Here is a 20,675-nt window from a genome sequence, read left to right on the forward strand (position 1 = left end):
CCACACTTTCCAGGTGCTGCGTACTGAGTCTAGGCAATAGGTCTTTTGGCTGGGGTCTGTGGGGAAGATTCAGATCAGCACAGCAGGAGCTGACCCCAAAGTACCCCAGGCACCCACAGAAAGAGAAAAGGCAAAGGTGGTATGCCTCAGCAGCTCACTGGTCTCTTTGAGCTGGCAGGCACAGCAAATAAAAAAAAGGGCAGAGCAGGTGGGGAGGGTGCAGGCTGCACCTGCTTTGAGCTCTGCCAGATGTCCCTGCCTCTGACAGCTCAGGAAGTAACAGTTACCAAACCAGGCAAAGCCAGCCTGAGGGTTCCAGGTGTCTTCCCTCAATTGTCCTTTCTCAGACTTTAGTCTCCACCAAGACCAACTAAACAAACTTTACCTGTCTTTTAAAATTTGTGGTTTTGTGTGTGTGTGTGTGTGTGTGTGTGTGTGTGTGTGTGTGTGTTTGTGGGGGACAGGTTCTCACTATGTAGTTCAGGCTGGTATTGCACTCATTATGTAACTCAGGCTGGTCTCAAATTTGGGGGGATTCTCCTGCTTCAGCCTCCTGAGTGCTGGGATCACAGGTGTGTACCACTACACCCAGCTCAAAGAACCTGATCTAAAAAAAAATTTTTTTTTGTACTAAATTTCATACTTTAAAAACAATAGTTCCTTACCTTATGCCTTCACTCCTTTTTTTTTTTTTTTTTTTTAATCTTTTTGAGACAGGGTCTCACTACGCAGTTCAGGCCAGCCTTGAGCTCACTTTGTAGCCCAGGCTGGTCTCCAACTCAGAATGATCCTTCTGCCTCAGCCTCCTGGATGCTGGGACCACAGGTGTGTGCCACCACGCCCGGCAAGAAAGGGTCACTCCCAATTTCTGAAGCAATCATTTTCAATTCTTTCTGGTACTTTTGGTTACTTTTTCTGGTATTAATATTTATCTTTTTTTTTTTTTTTAGTCTTCTAAGCATCAGACTTACACTGCTAATATAAGATTTTTTCCATTTTTCCATTCTGTTGACTACTCTGAAGAGCGTGTGAAGATTAAACCCAGCTTCCACTTCGTACAGGGTCTAAGTTGCCCCAGCTGGTTTCTAACTTGGCATCCTGTCTTAGCCTCCCCAAGTGCTGAGATTACAGGTGTGTGCCATACCTCTAGCACACTTAGCTTACATTTCTTGTCACATTTTCCTGCATTGCTTTCTTATCATTATCCTGTACTTACAACTCTAGAAGTATGAACAGTTATTCAAGCTGATTCAAAAAGTGCACTATGCTGTGCCTGGTGGCACACACGCCTATGATCCCAGTACTCGGAAAGCTGAGGCACGAGCACTGCCAGGAGTTTGAGGCTAGTTTGGGCTACATATCAAGACCCTGTCTCAAGGGGAAAAAAAATGTACTCTGACTATAATTCCTTTCCCAGACTTTCTTTTTCCTGCTGTCAGTATCGCTTGATCCTTCATTTGCCTAATCTGTGCATTGTGAGGTGAACAAGAGCTGACCAGCTGAAACCAGGAGCCTGAATCAACCTTTCCTCTCTGTAAGTTGACTTATCATAAGTATTTTGTCACAGTGATAGAAACCTTGATAATATATTACTCCAGTAAGAGACATCCCATGCTCCATCCCATAAGCCCTGGCAATCAATGACCGATCTCATTCTGGACATTTTGCAGAAATTCAAGGGTGTGGGAGAGTGGCTCCATGGTGCTCCTAGCACCACATGGCCCAGGGTTCAGACTCCAGGAGTAGTTACCAGAGGAGACTGACTTGTCACTCAGCTGTGTTGTGGTTTACTTCTGCTCCTTGCATGGTATTTCATCCTATGGATATACAGTACTGAACTGTATCTGTCCACTGATTAAGTGGACAGCTGTTCCCCATTTGGTATTTTATAGGCAATGCCATGAGGGAAAATCTGTGTAAGTTCTTGCAGATGCGTCTTCTCACTTTTCACCACTGGTTTTCTATTGACAGGCATCTGCACTGTGCCCTTCTCCCTGACTTTCTGCTTTTTACTGTTGCTTCTGTAATCACTGGCAGACACACACCCTGGTGTACACCCCTTGGAATATGTCCATGTGGCAGTTATGCACTTATTAGGGCACCAACGCCCTGTTTTACTTTCTGTATTTAACACTCATGGAAACATGTTCCTGAAACGAGATCAACTCGAGGGAATCCACGAGTCTGTCACTACTCAGCCGCCGCCACGTTCACTCTTCAGCGTGGATGAGCCAGTGCCCTCACAGCTTGCTGTCTGCTGTGGGGCTGCGGGGTCACAGGGAGACCTCGGGTCTCCCTTTCTGTGGACTGCCAGCCCCTGCCCCATGGGCTGCACCTGTGACTGCTGGCAGGTGGGCAGCCAGGGAAGGGCCGTGGCTTGTGCAGGCCACGCAGGAGTGTGCAGCGGGCAGGTGCCAGTTGCCCACATGGATGGCCAGGACCATCTCCCTCAATTCTGCCCACGTGGGTGCCCTTTCCTGCCCAGCAGTGTCTCATCCCCTCAGCCTCTCCCAGGCTTCCCAGACCACCATCGGGTCTGTCTGCTTCAGGGAGTTGACTAAGGCCCATTTGCTCCTGCCCTTCAGCTTCCCAGAGGCTCTACAACCTCCGACACCGGCTTCTCTCTCTAGTGTTGTCTTTGGTGCTGGGGACTGGGCCGGGGCCCTCCACCATCCAAGGCCCTCCAGCGCTGGTCAGGATGTTGGCAGAGGCTGCCAGTGACGCGTGCAGAGGCAACACCTCATAGGCAAAGGAGAGAGAACAGGACGGTTTAATTCAGTCAAAAGCCATTTGTTCCTGATTACAGTGCTCAACATGCAAATTACATCCACCTCTTGGTATAGAAATAAGACCTGGCCGCTTCCCTGGCGTGAGTCTAATTAAAGGCATTGCTGGGGACCTGGATTTATGTGTCTTCCAGCAACACCCTTGCTCCCTCCTGCTGTGATAGGTAAATCCTCCCCCATCCAGAGTGATTTGGGAAATGGCCTCTATCTACCTGCATAGCCATTTACAGTACAGCACCACAGATTTGCCAATGGATTTGATGTATTCTAAAGTTCGGATCAAGAACTTTCTTTTTGTTTTCTTGAGACAGAGTCTCACTATGTAGTTCAAGCTGGCCTTGAACCCACTATGAAGCCAAGGCTGGCCTGGAACTCGAGGTGATCCTCCTGCCTCAGCCTCCTGAGTGCTGGTATCACAGGCATGCGCCACCATGCCTGGTTAAGCACTCATATTATTCAACCTGTCTTTGAGGATCCCAAAGGCACATGGGTGTCTGGCAGTGCCTCTCAGTTGCTGACATTCACTGGACAGTACTGAGATGTGAAGGGTCTGCCAAGTGTGCCCTGGCCCTGGGCATTCATGTTGAGAGGCTTATGTGAGTGAGGTTTTGACACAATGGTTTGTGTCAGTCTGTAGGGTCAAAATGAACAACAGAGGGAGATTCATTTTGCTCACTCCTAATTTCTAAATTTTTAGAAATGAAATGTATTACTTTTATGAAGAAAGTTAAACATACTAACAAAAAGTTAAAGGTAAATGCAGAGGAGTTTGGATCCTAAGAAAACAGGAGTTAGACGTCAGGCTGAGTGAACACAACCAGTTACAAATGACAATGTTTCTTCCAAAGACTGAATTTTTGTGAAGTTTTTATATGGTATTAGTAGCCTGAGTTTCCCCTTTCTCTGACTTTCATACTAGAGTTACCAGAGGGAAGGTCGAGAACACTGTTTAGATAGCCAGCTCCAGCACACTCCTCTTGTCCTCTAGTTTCCAATGTAAAGGGGAGCCCAGCCCAGACAAGAGCGAGCCTTGCCGCATGCCCGCCAGCCCCCGCGTCCTCCTTTTACCCACAGAGGCTCCGGCTCCAGTCAAAGTACAAGGGTAAGCGCTACTTTAGGTGTCTGACACAGCTGCTCCTAGCTCCGGCTTCAGAAGATGGATGTCTGCAGCTCCTTCTTGAACATGCCCTCGAAGTGCAGGTCCCTGGTCATGAGCTCTTCCTCAACATCGTCCAGGGCCCACTGGTGGTCTGTCAGCTCCAGTGCTTCCCACTCTGTCTGCAGGGGCAGAGGCACGGGTGGGAAGAGAGGGCTCATCACTGGCAGTGCTGCCTGCTCGTGCTGGGGCCGGGGCTGGCCCAGCCACCCTGTGTTTGCAGAGTAGCTCCGTAGCTGCTCCAGGTAGTGCTGCCGCCTCCTTACCCTGCAGCTGCAGGGAAGGAGGCTAACGTGCAGATACCACATGTGTTCAAGGTCCTTGGCCAGGAACTCATGCGGCTGAGATTGAAATCAGGTGTATGGGACTCCCAGGCCCCAGGGCATACCCAGCCACATGCTTAGACTCTCAAAACCCCTGCTTCAGGCCCTGCTGACCTCCAAGAGACATAGGACAGACAGACTTGTGTGAGGTTCTGAGCCTTTTCACCTGGCAGGGAATAGCTTCCAGGTCCTAAGAACACTTCTGCCAACCACTGGACCAGTTAAACACACAAGGACATTCGGTACAGTCCAGTAATTGGTACTGATGAGTCCATCACTGGGAAAACATGATAGTGTAAAGTATAAAACTACTTTGGCATATAATAGTTGGGTGTAAGCTATTAACATGTTGAATAAAACATTTCTAGAATTTTAGCTACTTTTGCCTTAGTTTTTAAAAAATGCTTCACAGGAAGCTCAGGCAGGAGGATCGCTGTGAGTTCCGGGCCAGTCTGAACTACACAGTGAGACACTGTCTCAGGAAAAAAAAAAGCTTCACGAAGTTTTTCTGTCATTATTCTCTATTTACAACACTAGAAGTATGCAGTTAATTACTCACACTAATTCAAGAAATGTACTGTGCCAGTGGAGGTAGTGATGCACACTTGTAATTCCAGCACTCATGAGGTTGAGGCAGGAGGACCACCGTGAGTCTGAGGCCATCCTGGGCTACATTGTGGGTTCAAGGCTAGCCTGAACTACATAGTGAGACTGTCTGGAAAAAAAAAAAAAAGAGCAGGTGTCCTTGTTTTATTTTTGCTCTCAGGGGAAAAGCTTTTGTTTTTAGCGCTGAGCTAGATATTAGCTGTGAGTTTTTTACAAATGACATTTATCAGGACTTCTTTGTACCTGAATCAATGAGATTTTGCTGTGTAAAAATGAAACTGAACTTTGCACATTTTAGAATGCTTTCATGAAAAGACTACTTTTTTTTGTTTGTTTTTCGTCTTTCTGAGACAGGGTCTTGCTATGCAGTTCAGGCTGGCCTTGAGCTCACTTTGTAGCCCAGGCTGGTCTCCAACTCACAACAATCCTCCTGCCTCAGCCTCCCAAGTGCTGTTTTTTTTCACTTATTTGGGTATGAATTAATTGACAGTGCAGGGGATTGAACCCAGAGCATCTTGAGTCTGAAATGTATGTTCTACCACTGAGTCAGATCTCTAGTCCCTAAGCCAGTGGTTGTGAAGTTACAGCATGGGTATTACTGTGTTTTTCTTTTAATGGAAAAGATGTTAACGTATAGTTGTTTTTTCCTAAACTAAAAAAGCCTCAATATTCAGGTTTAATGGCAGTGCTGACACTGTGGGATAAATAGACACTGTGGGATAAATAAGTGGGTTTTGGTTGCAGTTTGGCACTGGGCCTCTAAAAGGTTCACCACCACTGCAGCATTGCTTTTTAAAGATGCACTTTACATCTAATGTCTACCGGGTCCAAAAGGTTCAAAAATGTCCCAAATGTTTACCTGGGGCCTCTGAACTATTTCACAACTTCATTAACAATGTAGATTAAATTTGGGCAAACACTTAAAGTGCCAAGAATTATTTTATAGATGATTCTATCTTACGAACAGGCAACATGTAAAATCTATCTATCTATTGATCTATCTCTCTTTTTTTTTTGGCATGAGAATCGAACTTACGACCTGGCGCTTGCCCAGCAAGCGCTGTGCTGCTGAGCTATATCCCTAGCAGTAAAGTACATTTTTGCTAAATTTAAGTTTAAATGAAAAAAGCCTCCAAGAATAAAAGAATAAAAAAAGCTGGGAATGGTGGTGCATGCCTATAACTCCAGCACTTGGGAGGCTGAGGTAGGATAGCTGCAAGTTTGAGGCCAGTCTGGGCTATACAGTGAGTTCAGCATATTGAGGCCCTGTCTCAAAAAATAAACAAAAAATCCAAATTATAGAACAATTGTACACTTTCAGAGCCAACCTCCCCTGTATTCAAGATAGGGTCTCAGTTCGTTGCCTAAGCTGGCCTTGTACTGCTGGGCTCAGGGGAGCCTCATGCCTTAGCCTCCCCAGTAGCTAGGACTACAGGCATGTAGGAAGCTAGGACACCACACCTGGTTTTACCATTCTTTTTCTTTCCTTTTTTCCTCAGTACTGGCAATCGAATCCAGGGCCTCCTACCTGTTGGGCAAGGACTCCACCACTGAGCAACAGCCCCAGCCATTTTAAAATTTTGAGAAAGGGTTTCCCTAAGTTGCCCAGGGTGGCCCCAAACTTGTGACTCTCCTGCCGCAGTGTCCTGAGTAACTGGATGCACCATTAGGCCCTGCATAGAAATCTCTAAAGTGCTGTAGTGCCCCTTCGTCTTCACCAGTGGGTGTATGCCTGTAACTGCAGGGCAGCGCCCAACGCTGTACATCCCGTTCTCCCAATGAGTCCACACCTACGACAAAGGGTGATTTGTTCTGCACAGTAAGAGATTAACAATGAAGATGAGTAACACATGAGACCGAGGACAGGACAGTACTGTCATAAACGCTCCATGAACATGGTCTCTTCTTTCGCCTGCCACGAGGCAGGTAACATGCAGCGTGGTTCCCTGACACGGGATGATGATGCACACCCTGGCTGGGACAGAGCCAGATGACACTGCTCAGAACAGTGGACCACTTAAAATTTAGCATTATTTATTTTTGGCGCTGTCCACAAAATATTTTTGGACTGCAGTTGTTTGTGCCTACTGAAAGCACAGGTGAAAGAGGACACTGTAACTGTAACAGCCCGCCGGCCTCACTACAGCCCTGCGGGGCAAGCAGGGGAGTGTACCTTGAAAGCTTTGTTGGTGTCTGCGGGCATGGCCATGGCAGCTCCCGTCATCTGCTCCTGCATCACTCGAGACTGGTCAGCAGCTGCAGATGAGACATGGCTGCATGAGCACCGGGCCAGCAAGCCCTCGAGCCCACAAAGCATAGCACTCACAGATGCTAGTTGCCCACCCCCAGGGCCGGTCCTCTACTGCCTATGTGACTCTGTGTAAGTCACTTTACTCAACCTGAAAAATGGGGTGATCACAGCTGGAGAAGAGCGGTGACTAAAGGATGCCCTGAACTTTATTCTGAATTTGAACAACAGCGACAACAGCCGCCACATATTGAGCAACTATTACACACAGGTGCTGCAGTAAGTCTAGTCTATGTAAATTCTACCTCACCTGCTCCAAACAGCCCACAGAACAGCAAACACAGAGACAGTGGTCAGCATGTCGGAAGCCCCTCCCATAACAGATGGCCAGGCTTAGGACTGGCCAGGACTCTTGTCAGTAAACTAAATGACCCATCTGGCTCTTTTCCAGAGTTCAGGCTGACACAGCTGATGCGGGTCTCTCCCTTCGGAAGGTGTCTCACTTTGGGCAGCCAAATACAGTACTGTCCCAGTGACTGCTGGGGAAAATTAAGTTTTAGTGCTGAATTTTTAGAACACTTTCAAAAAAGCACAGAAATTTAAGGAAGAAAGCACTGTGTTTGACTATTTTTTTTTTTCCTCCCGGTACCGGGAATCAAACTCACGACCTTGCACTTGCCAGGCAGGCGCTGTGCCGCTGAGCTAAATCCCCAGCTCCTTGTGTTTGACTATTCTGATGGCATGACCTACATGACTTTTCTTGCTCTACCATGGAGGATTCAATTATTGAAGTATTTACTTCTTATAGCAGGCATTCTTACCATTATCTTGGCCCAGAATCAGAGAATAAATGCTCCGGAGGCCAAATACATTGAGAAAGTACCAGGATGCAGAACTCACCCTAGCAAAGCAAAAGTGAAACAGTGTTGATAGCATAATTTGCACTTCTGTATCACCCAAAGTTGTTTGGCATAGTCTATATTCAGCCATATTCAGCCAACATCCAACTAAAGAAATATAAACTGTTAAGACACTCTTACCACTAAAAAATATAATAAACTTAAAAAATATATATATATTTATTTTATATATATATATAAAATAAAAATGGAAAGAAACTGCCTGTCTGGTATCAAACCCTCCCACCCCACTGCTGGTATACAACCCAGGATCTCACACATGCCAGGCAAGCACCCTGTGAGAGAGCCACACCTCTGGCTGTGGCATCCATTCTCTGCAAGAAATCACAAGTGCTGATGTATTTATGTGTTCCATGCTTAGAAGAAAGGATCAGAGGTAGACTTAACCAAGTATTTGCAAGGCTGAGGATGACAACTATTGGAAAGTGTTCCAAGTTTTGAACTTTATCAACAAACTCTCCTTTAATGGAGGTTTCCTACCCATCCCCCATTAATTATGCTTGCATATAGTAAAAACTATATAAAGGGAATAAGGAAAATGATATATACATGGAAAGATTCCACAAAGTGAGGTCATGTAACAGTAGAAGTCTATTCTGGCTGCTTCAGCAGACTGCAGGTTAGTCAGTGACGTATGTGAGTATAACACTGCAGATCTGTCTACAGCAGGAACTGTCTACTCAGGCCCCAGGCCCTACTCTGTGCATTAGTGTGGCAGTCACAGCTCTGCCCTCAGGCTGAGAAGAGACAAAAGCTGTAAGCCATGAAGTTCTACCTTAGCCAAAATGGGGCTTGGGAGGTTAACTGTAAACAGAATTATGCTACTCCTAATGCAGTTTTCTCAGCCAATGTTCTCCCAGCACCTGCCCTGTTCCTACCACAGAATAAGAGATGGCTCTAATCTGGGTGAGCCAAAACCACCACCGGTGACCCCACCACCCACCCTCTTTCTCTTCTTATGAGGCTGCTTTCTAGGCCAGTCTTTGAGAAGGCATGGACAGCCCAGAGAACATGTGAACTGGCATTACTGTGTTGTAGGTAACATAGCAGTGTTTCCCAAGAGTGTTTGGGTTTTAGGCTTTATGATTCTGCTACTAAAAAAAGACAGTGGAAGTAAGTCTGGAATGCTGGCTGCAGATAGCCTTGGATCTGGTCAAATACCAATTCTTCTATTACGTCATAGAGGTGCTATGAGGATGAAGTAATACATGGAAAACCCTAGAACAGTGACTAGAACTAGTGGAAACCAATATATCTTAGAAAAAACATACACAAAGATTTCTACAGTTTGGATGTGGATGTCCCCCAAAGGTCCACGTGTTCAAGGTTGGTGCTTAGCCTGTTGTGCTTAAGGAAGATGGCAGAGCCTTCACGAGGAAGAGCCTAATAGGAGGTTTAGGTTGCAGTGCCTGGGAAGGCCTGTAGGATGCTGGTCTGTCCATTCTCTCTTTCATATCCTAACCATGAAGTGAATGCTTGCTCCATCACATGCTGTGTCCATAATCTGCCTTACCTCATCCCAAAGCAATGGGGCCACAGCCATGAACTGAAACCTCCAAGACTGTGAGCCAAAACCAATTCTTGCTTTTTCTTTTCAGTACTGAGGATTGAACCCAGAGCCTTTGTACTGAGCTGTGTCTCTAGCCCTTCTTGCTAAGTCATTCAGGCTGGGCCGGAATTTGCCATTCCTCCCGCCTACATGTGCCACTGTGTCCAGCAAGCTGGCCGGAGTTCTTGGCTTAACCTTTCTACTTGAGAGGGTTAACACATCCATCCTTGTACCCTGATGGCCCAAGGAAAGGGGCTTGCACCTTCTTTCCTTTGCAAGACTCATGGAAAAGCTGCCAGAAGCCAGTAACATTATTGTAGGTAGAGTTTCAATAAAATAAACCTCTAAGGAACTATGTTAGTGAAATATGCAGGTTAGAAATCTTGATCATAGAAAGTTCTTACCAGGATGCATCTAACGTGAGTAGTTCGATTCCCTGCTGCAGCATGGGCTTAAAACGCAGAGTCAGTGGAAACGGGACCTTGGCTGCAGGGAGAAAGGAAACATTCACAAGCACTCTGAGCTGTTCTACTCTTACAGCAGCAGAAGTGCGAATGCTGATTCTTTCCCAGGGAAGGTGGGAACTCCATGCCATATGGGCCTTGGAAATCTGAGGAAATTTTTGCAGAAAAGAAGTAAAAATGTCATTCTGTTCTAGTTTCCTTGAATAATACCAGCTTCTAGATTGCCAAAGAAGCAGAGACTCAAATTGAGCTGTGACCTAAAATGTGGAAAAAATTTGCACTTATCTAGTTATTAAATCCAAAGTGGAATATGTATTCACAAAGAATTTTATTACTAAGAAACGAAACTGGTTAAAATCAAATCATCTTACAAATAGACAGAAAACTCATCCCAACATCCAGCAAATAAAATCAAAATAAAAGTATGTTTCCCTCTATTCCTTGTCACTAGCATACCATATGTAGTTGTGCAGGCAAATTGGAAAGTCACTCATTTGAGTCTCCATTAGTAAAGAAGTATCAGACACAAGCCTAAATATCACCTAGTTTCTCTTATATGAGCAACCCAGTATACAAATGCAGCACAAAATAAAACACAGACAATAGGAAAAAAAAAGAAAAGTTACTGTAATCCAGCATGGCCAATGCATGTGAGTGAACCTTGATTTAGTATAACTGTCTTATGTGTTTTGTACATTATTTGGCCTGTTAGCCTGGCCATTAATCTGTGTTTACGATAATTAACTTGATAAGGACTTAAAAATCATTCTGATGCTGGCGAAAAAAATTTTTGTTTTTTGAGGCAGGGGTCTCATTACGTAGTACAGGCAGGCCCCAAACTCACTCATGTAGTTCAGGCTGGCTTTGAACTCACAGTGATCCTCCTGCCTCAGCCTCCAGAGTGCTAGGGTTACAGGTGTGCATCATACCTGACTGGCAAAAAAATTTTTTTAAAAAAGGGGGTGCAGGGCAAGGGAAAAAACTGAGATGTTTGTACATGTACCACTTTTTCATAATGAATGTAATCATCATCTACTGCAAATATTCCTAATAAAAATTAAAAATTTTAAAAAAGCATCCACATTTTGAATTTAGAATCAGTTTGAAACAGGAACCATAAAATCACAACATAATAATACATTTAGAGAATGCTATCAGTTTCCATAAGGAAATCTAAGCCTGTGATGTTGTGTCTGTGGGACACGGGGCCAGGTGCAGATGAGGACTGCTGTTCTGCAACTCACTTGTGACAAAGCCTGAGAATGTCATGTTGATCCATCCACCAATGAGAATCATGGGGAGCACATTTGTGACGTTCCCTTTCATCATGTCCGTGAGCATCGTGGGATCTGAGGTGGAAGCACAGAGACCACAGGCTTACCTCTCCTGCTTTCTGTAAACTTAATGTGTTGGACAATTCATGTGGCACATGTTTGTTGTAAAAAGATCAAATGGCATCGAAATTAAGATATACACAGTTCCCCTCAGCTCATTCATGAAAAACACTTTGAATTGTTTCTTTCATATTCTTTTTTTTTTTTTTTTCCGGTACCGGGAATCGAACTCACGACCTTGAGCTTGCCAGGCAGGTGGTGTGCTGCTGAGCTAAATCCCCAGTCACTCTTTCATATTCTTTCGTCTCAATTTATACATACACAATATAAAGGGATTCTATGTTTAATATATTAGTTTTTTCTTTTTTTTTTTTTTGGTTTTTCTCCGGTACCGGGAACCGAACTCACGACCTTGCGCTTGCCAGGCAGGCGCTTTTGCCGCCGAGCTAAATCCCCAGCCCCTATATTAGTTTTTTCTTCATTTTTGTGAGACACGGTACTTTGAGCTGGCCTTAAACTCCTTATGTAGCCCAGGCTGGCCTCAAACTCATGGCTATCCTCCTGCCTCAGCCTCTCAAGTGCTGGGATTATAGGTATGTGCCACCACACTTGGCTTTCCAACTCTTTTTTCTAATAAACAATAGAGCAGATAACCATCTCATACACAAATCTGCATGGTTATCTAAGTGTTACTGTAAGAGAAATTTCTTGGTTTTTTTCTTTGCAGTATTAGACTTTTAATCTAGAGCCATGCACTGATCTACACATCCCCAGACTTCTTTTTGTAATGGTCTTACTATGTAGCTCAGGCTGCCTCCAACTTGCACTCTTCCTGCCTCAGCCTCCTGAGTAGCTAGGATTATAGGTGTGCACCACAGCATCCAGTTGTAAAAGAAATTCTTGGAAGAACTTCTGGGTTAAGGGGTATAAAGACTTAAAACTGATAGCTATTAGCAGCTGTGGTGTAGGTCAGTGGAACAGTGCTTATGTGTGTGCACGCAAGGCCCTGGGCCCATTCCCAGCACTAACAACACTCAGATTTTATCAGACTGTCCCTCAGTGAGACCTGACCACATGGCCTGACTACTCTTGTGAATAGTGACTTGGGTCAATCTTTCAATCTTTGCCAATTTAATGGGCTTAAAAAAGACATCTTGTTTTTATTTGTATTGCCTGGTCAAATATATTCATATAACTATTGGCGTTTTCTCTTAAGTTTTCTTTCTGGCTTTTTTTTTGTTTTTTTTTGTTTTTGTCTTTTTGAGACAGGGTTTTACTATGCAGTTCAGGATGGCCTTGAGCTCACTTTGTAGCCCAAGCTGGTCTTGAACTCACAATGATCTTCCTACCCTAGCTTCCCGAGTCCTGGGATTATAAGCATGTGCCACCACGCCCAGCTTCTCCTGGATTTTCTTAACTCTAGTACATTCTGTATGGGTTTAAAAGAGCTAAAGAAATGAGCACTAAAATAAGAGATTATTTTTGTTTTAAACATGTTGTATTTTTTACAAGATAGGGATGTGGAAGTCAGAAATCTATCTGAGCAGAAAATGCAATCATGTCTGTGAGGACCTGGTTGGCCTAAGAGTCCCAGAGCTCTTTCTTGCTCAGGCAGAAGGAGTGGAGGCCATCTGTCGGCTGTAGGTCCACGAGCAGCAGTGGGTGGGAAAACTTCCAGCTATGCTCCGAGGAACAGCAAGGAGACCCAGGGATGAGGGCCTGGCCTTCTGCCACTCTATCAGCTGAGAGCACTTCCAAAACCTACTTTCTACACTGGAGGTTCAGGAGAGTTATTTGAAAAAGAGAACTGGGGTTTCATAGATCCCCATATTAGGTATTTTCTAAGGCCCTTGCACATTATGCTCTATAATTTAATATTTAAAAATGTATACCCTCTGTCTCTCCCCCCACCACACCCAATAATCCAGGTTAAAAATCTTTTTCAAAGGTAAGAGATGGGAAAGAACATACCAGTCATAGGAGAAGGTGGCACTACTTTCCTTTTAGTTTTTTTGAAAAATCCATCCTCTGGGTTGTTGAAGTAATATTTCCGTGTCAAGAAAGACTAGTAGGGAAAAAAAGCTTTTAAGTCCAAGGACTGTGACACAGCAAATCATCAAACAATTCTCCAGAGAACAGGTCAGAAAGCCCTTGAAGAGGTGACACTCAGAGCTGTCGGCCTACTTGGCAGCTGACATGACACTTTAGCTGAGTCAGATTTAAAAACAATTTCCTAAGAAGGGTAAGGTCACAATGACAGCAACCATGAGGCCACAGCTTAATTACCAAGTTGCCAACCTCCAGCTCTCCCGAAAGAGTCCTCTTATAAAACATTCAGCTATCTACTGCTCAACAGTGAAAGGTAGACTTTTTAATAAAAGATACTGTAAATGAGTACCTGTTTGGGAATGTATTTTCCATTTTCCCGGAGGACTCTGCTTCGAATTAAGACTTGACTGAAAAATACAACCAAGATAATGAGATTTTAAAAAAGTGAAACACTAGAAGAAAATGAGAGGATAAAGTAGAAGACCTATTTAAACATAAGAGAGGACCTACTTGGCAACAACTGTGTGGAAACTTTCCAACATTCAAGTACCTTAAAAACAGACATATTTAACTTAACATTGAGGCTTTTTTAAAAAGTAGCCTTCACAAGTAACTGGTTCTAAACAAATCCTTCTGAGGAAGGCACAATTTTTTCTTTATAATATGCTAAGAAGAAAGTGTTCTGAGTGAAAAGAGTAGCTGTTGGATATTGCTCAAAAGACTTGGGGGCAGAAGGGGAAGATGGAGGACAAAAGAAAAAACTGCTTAATAAACACAGAAATGACAAGCCTTGAGAAGGGTGTTATCTGACAGACAAAAAATAAAAATCCCACTAGGATTCAGAAGGCTAGACAGTTCTCCGTACATAATTACTGAATAAATGAAGTTATATTCAGAGATCTCAGGACAAGCTGATCATTTTTTAAAAATATGGAGCACTTCACAAATTTGTGTGTCATCTTTATGCAGGGCCATGCTAATCTCTGTACTGTTCCAACTTTAGTATCTGTGCTGCTGAAGTGAGCACAAGTTGATCACTACTGATACCAGACTGCTATATATTAACTGGGTAGCACTTAGACACAAATACCAACAAAACAGGGATCAAGATACTCATTTTCTGTTTTCAAAAGTTGTTTAAAGGAAGAAAAAGCCCTTAAGTTAATGGAAATCTTGCAAAGTGAAAAAAAGTAAACCTAACCCAAGGAAACTACATGTACTTTCTCTCTCTGTTCCCAGTAGCAATCACTGCAGGAGCAGTCAGTGCTCCTGGGCTCCTGCCACCCTCCTGCTCCAGCTCCCCACTCTGCCAGCTCTACCAATTGTGCTGCCACACTCCCATCAAACGCCATCTTTCCACGCAGGTCTTCCCTATGCCCAGCTTCCCTTCTCTTGCCTATAGGTGACCTGTGAGGTATTCTACTCCCCGGGAGCTGATCTAATGCTACTCCAAGTGTGGCCTATGTTCCAGTGCTGCTCTGTGACAAGATAAATACAGACACTGAGAACAATGGTTCAGAGACTTTCAGGATATCTGACCTCACAACATTCCAAGTTTGTGAGGAAATTATTTTTTTTCACAAAAGCATTAGCCTACAATAGACTGAAAACAAAAAAACAACTCCCCAAACTAGCCTTTACCACTAAAAGTTTAAGAAATACCGGGTGTAGAATGAGTAAAAATTTAAACTGGCCAAATTCTGTCTCTGCTGCTTACAGCTATGTGATCTTAAGGAAGTCAGTCAGACTCCCTAAGCTGTCATGCTCATTCTGTGCCCTAACAGATGGACACTTTCACTGAACAAGTAGTTCTCAAACCCCTCAGTTCCAGGTACTAAATTAGATACCGTGACAATAAGCAACATGCAAATATCGCATGACAGCTAAAGTCTAGTGGGAGAGAAAGAAAATGACCACAGGAGTTCAATGTGAAATCCGGCAGTTACGTATATCCTAGAAAGAGGGATGGAGGGTATTAATATGTCTAACACAGGGACCTGACTGATTCTAAGAAATCAAGGACTGACAGAAAACTGCTGAAGATGAGCATTAAGCTGGAATCTGAGGAACGACTGGGAATTACCCTGACGAAGTGCTGGGGGTAATGTCATGTACATGCGCTGCAGCAGGAAGAAATGCTATGTGTCTTAGGACCCAAGTAAAGGCCAAATGGTGAAAAGAAAGAGAACTACAGAAAACAAGGCTGAAGAGGTTTGCAAGAGCCACACTTCGCAAGGCCGTAATAGCCCCACTGTACTCTGGTCTTTGTTATTGTTTTGAGACAGGGTCTCACCATGTAATTCAGACTGGCCTAACTCACTATGTAGCCCAGGGCAGTGATCCTCCTGCTTTTGCCTCAACCTCCCCAGTGCTGGGATTACACGTGTGTGCCACCACGCCTGGTATGTTGTTGTTTTTTTGAAACAGGGTATCACTATGTAGCCTAGGCTGGCCTTGAACTTGCTATAATCCCCCTGCCTCAGCCTCTTGAGTATTGGGATCACAGGCATGTGCCATCATATCCACCTGTGAATCCAGGGCTTTTGCACTGGACTATATCCATCCTCAGCCCTTTTTTCAGTTTTTATTTTGTGGCAGGTTCTTGATAAGTCCCCAGATTGTCCACTCTGATCTTGAACTGGTGATCCTCCAATCTCAGCCTGGGATTAAAGTCCTGGAATTATAGATTGGGCTATTATCTCTGGTTTTCATCAGATTTTATGAGCAAAAGCAAACTAGTGAAGAGTTTTAAACTGAATCCTTCTCATGTATTATCTCATTTAAAGTAATTACTACTACACATAAAATATCCTAGGTACTAGGTCAATGAGATCTATTATTTCCTCTTTGTGTGTGTCATCACTTGGACGGAAACATTCTGACTAGGCTCTCAGATCTTTTTTCTCTTCATGGTGTTAGGGACTGAACCTAGGGTCTTACACATGCTAACAAGTACTCTACCACTGAGCCCCATGCCCAACTCTTGTTTTTGAGATAGGGTCTTGCTAACTGGCCCAGGCTGGACTTGACCTTGCAATCCTCCTGCCTCAGCCTCCTGAGTAGCTGGGATTATAGGTATGTGCCAGTTGTACCCTACTTTGCCTAGGGCAAAGTGAAGGGCACAAAGTAGGTTATTCATAAAAACTTGTTCACTGTATGTGTAATTCAGGCTTTTCCAGGGCTGTGATCAATAGATATGAAGCTGCATCTCTTATATTTTATACTTCTGAGTGGTTTTGTAGAATTGGGGTTGAGAATTGTGACCTGAGGCATCAAGGTAAGTGTGAATGATACTGTACATTTCTAAATGCTCAATTTATGAAGCTGAGATCATGTATAGATATGATTTATGACCTTCTCCAAGGTCTACAAATTCTACAAAATTTTTAAAATTTTGTTTTCATTTCTGTGGCTAACTAAAAAAAAAAAGTCCTTGTACAGGTTATAAAGATAAATGTTTAGGGGGGCTGGGGTATAGCTCAGTGGCATAAGCGCCTGCTTGGCAAGTGTAAGGTCATGAGTTCAATCCCTGGTACTGCAAAAAAAAAAAAAAAAAAAGATAAATGTTTAGTAATTTGCAACCAAAAGACATTTTCCTTAGACTAAAGCTTTAGTTTTTAGAGTAAGGAATTCTCAAACTGGAGCTCCCTGAGCTTAGGAATCTACAGTACTGGGAAACTGCCAGTGTAGGACGCTTGCCATGCATGCCGAGGTCCTGGGCTCAACCCCCACTGCCCCTCCAAAAGAATTTGTGATTTTTTAAAAGTCTAATATATTTTACTCAGTATTTAACTTTTGGCTTACTACATTTTAGAGAACAATTTTAGTAAAGTTTTGAAGCAGTAAAAGCTTAATAATTTAAGGAACCAAATGTCCCACTTCATGCTCATTCAGGCTAATGCTAATCTATACTGTACTTAGAGCAGTGTTTTACAACTAAAACCCACCTTTCCTGCCTTGGACTTGGGCTACTTCAGAATGTCTAGCATCCTGCACAAGTTCAATGATGACCGCACCACACCACAGCAGGCACAATTCCACCCCTTACAGGTAGGAAAGGGAGCAGTTCTGACCAGGGGCGGTGGCCCTGTAGGGAAGTGGGAAACTTTCTGATCGTTAAAATGATGGAATAGAGGGGAAAAGGCATGTGCACTACCATTTGTTAGGGGTGAAAAGATGTCTAAGTGCTCATTAGCCTCAATGCTGATGAATTCCGTATACTGAATTATGAAGAATTGTCCCATGTCACAAATGATTTTTTAGTATCTCACCAAACATTTTTTTAAAAAAACAGGGTCTCAGTATGCCATTCAGACTGGCCTTGAGCTCACTTTGTAGCCCAGGCTGGTCTCGAACTCCCAATGACCCTCCTGCCTTAGCTTCCCAAGTGCTGGGATTACAGGCATGCAAAACCACACCTGGCTTGTTTGTTTGTTTGTTTTTTTGGTCTTTTTACCAAACTTTTTAATTATCTAAGCCTCAAACCTAATTCCATTTGCTTTGGTGGTGGCAGCGGCACATTTTCCAGATTCAGTAATTTCCAGGTCATGCAACACTGACAATACTGACTTCTGTAATATTCATCTGTTTTAGCCTACAATTGACCAGTCCTGATTTTGGTGATTATAAATTAGTTTATTTCTCCTGGTTATTACAACTAGAGCATTATGTTGCTTTTTAAAAAGTTCTGAGCCAGGTATGGTGGCTTGTAATCCCAGCATTTGAAAGGCTGAGGCAGAAGGATCACTGCAAGTTTGAGGCCACCCTGGACTACACAGTTCAGGGCCAAGCTGAGCTACATAGTGAGACCTTGTTGTCAAAAAAAAAAAAAAGTCCTATAGGTAGACTGCATCAACTACATTTTAGGGTTAGAAAAGAGCTGTACGTGTGATAGCATTCAGAACTGTTACTCTAAAAAGCATGGTGAAGTAGCCCAGAAAATTGTGGCAGAGAATGTATAATAGCAGGAATCATGGTAAGAATCATAAACCTGGTGAGATGGCCCATTCCTATAATTCCAACTACTTAGGAGGCTGAGGCATTAAGATCCTAAGTTTTGAAGCCAGCCTGCACAACTTAGCAAGGCCTTGCCTCAAAATGAAAAGGGGTGGAGACATACCTCAGTGTTAGAGCATTTGCCTAGCACATATGAAGCCCTAGGTTCCATCCTGGGTACAGGGGGAAAAAAAAAATCACAATAGCAGATCAGTAAAGTCACTGTGGGTTCAAGTACATACACAACATTTTACTACTTTGGTTACTTTGGGAAGACAACTTCTCCAAGCTTCCTTTTCTTCAACTGTAACAATGGGTTTACCTATCTCAGTACTAATGTACTGTGAGTATATAAAAAATGTAATTCATAGGTATCAAGTAGAGCACTCTATTTTGCATCTGTCTATACAATTCATTTGTAGAGTAAACTGACTTGTTAAGGTTAACTCCAGGGGGCTGGCTTTGGTCAGTTCTGAAACTTTTATCACACACATACCACACACTAATCCAAGTGGTCACACTGGTACAGAGGAATGAGCCCTAGGCTTGGGAAATCTTGACTTGAAGTCCTAAATGTTACCAAGTGTGAACCTCTTTAAGCTTCAGCTTCTTAAAACAGGACGAGTGCATACCTTACAGAGTTGCTTTGAGTTCTGCAGGAATTAACAAATACAAGTGCTTTGCCTAGCGCCTGGTAGAGAATAAGTGTTTAGTAAAATGTTGGCCTATGATTGTTCTCTCCTCCGGAATGACAAATGAAAATGATAAAGTACTCCCCAAACTAAAGTCATTTTCATTTACTTAGCATTTATATTATCATATACTGAGCTTTTTGAGGGAGGGGAATGGTACTGGGAATTGAACCTGGGGCCTAGGTTCAATCCCCGACGCAGGAAAAAAAAAAAGAAGAGTGACTGTGACAGCAGGATCACTCAGGTCAGCTACATCCCCAGTACTATTTAAAAATTTGGGACAGGGTCTCATTAAGTTGCTAAATTGCTCTGGCTGACTCAAACTTGTTATCTTTCTGCCTCAGCCTCCCAGAGTGCTGAGATTACAGGCATGTGCTTGACTTATATTTTTTTTTGGGGGGGGGGTACCAGGAATAGTACTTAGGACCTGGAGCTTGCCAGGCAGGTGCTCTGCGGCTGAGCTATATCCCGGGCCCCTTATATAAGTTTTTAATTTGAAGTAATCTTTAAATTACCAGCAAGTGGAAATCTAGTATTATCTGCCACAAAAGAAAGTAATTTTGAAAATAAATACAGTAAAATCAAACATTATTAAATTTTCACAAGACAACTGTCACCTGTGGAAACTTCTCAACTTGATGTTTACTCTCTTTGTTAAAGTGAGAGATGCATAAGTCAACGGTTTAAAAAATTGTTATTTATTTTACTACACAGGAGCACGAATCCAGATAACCCCCAAATCATCTCAAATGCATGTCTCCGCGGATAAATACTGGAAGGAAGCACATGAGGACGAAGTTGGTTCCACCTTAGGAGGGGAAATATAGTAATTACAACTCCTCTAATTTCTAAGGCAGTTTTAGTTTGCAGAGCACTGTGTTTCTTAGCATCTCAGCTGACCACTGGGTGATGTGGAAGAGTGTGGATTATCACATCCACGTGACTGGATGTGGCAAAGACTAATAACCCATAGCAGGCATTTTAGCCTCGTATTAGCAAAGCGTTTTTTTTTTCCGCCTTTAAGTACTTCCCAGGTCTCGGGCCCCAAGCTAAGGGTTTTACAGACATCATCTAGTTCAACTCCATGCCTGTTCTGTGGCGTGGGCACTGTTACCATCCCCTATAGAAGACAAAAGTGAAACCGAGGCAGCAGCCGAGGTCAACCAGCCAGCAAGGGCGAGGAGATCTCGGCTGACAAAAGCCCTGCGCTTTACTGCCCAGGGCTACAGGGGTGAGGCCGGCCAGGTGGGGAAGGGCGCTGACCTGTCAGATACTTGTTCCTGGGTGAGCTTCTTGTCGCTCTGCAACAGTATGGACACGTAGTGGCGGATCATGCCTACGAAGAAAGTGATGATCACGATGGGAAGGACTACCCAGAGGCGGATGTTGGAGTCCAGCAACAGCTCTGGCCCCGCCATCTTCGCTGAGAGACGACTGCCCGCCGCGGAGAGTGCGGTTTCCCTCCGAATCCGCTCCGGGGCCTTCTCCCGCCGCTCAGGCTGGCGGGCCGGGACACCACAGCAGCCTAGATCCTGATGGACGCGCTTCCAGCT

At 43.9% G+C, this 20,675-nt stretch overlaps 1 protein-coding gene across 1 annotated transcript; it reads right to left on the reverse strand.

The window, feature by feature from the left end:
* Positions 1-3,636: 3,636 nt before the first annotated feature.
* On the reverse strand, positions 3,637-20,672 carry Emc3 (ER membrane protein complex subunit 3). Its single transcript, XM_005413063.2, has 8 exons — positions 20,386-20,672; positions 13,785-13,842; positions 13,358-13,451; positions 11,297-11,401; positions 9,993-10,074; positions 7,941-8,020; positions 7,045-7,127; positions 3,637-4,064 (listed from the first exon to the last, which is right to left on the reverse strand). Exons 1-8 carry the CDS (start codon positions 20,538-20,540, stop codon positions 3,936-3,938), a joined length of 786 nt encoding a protein of 261 aa, XP_005413120.1. The 5' UTR covers positions 20,541-20,672; the 3' UTR covers positions 3,637-3,935.
* Between the last annotated feature and the right edge of the window lie 3 nt (positions 20,673-20,675).

The sequence above is a fragment of the Chinchilla lanigera genome, unplaced genomic scaffold (assembly GCF_000276665.1).
Source record: "Chinchilla lanigera isolate Chin_1 unplaced genomic scaffold, ChiLan1.0 scaffold00160, whole genome shotgun sequence".
Lineage (NCBI taxonomy): Eukaryota > Metazoa > Chordata > Mammalia > Rodentia > Chinchillidae > Chinchilla > Chinchilla lanigera.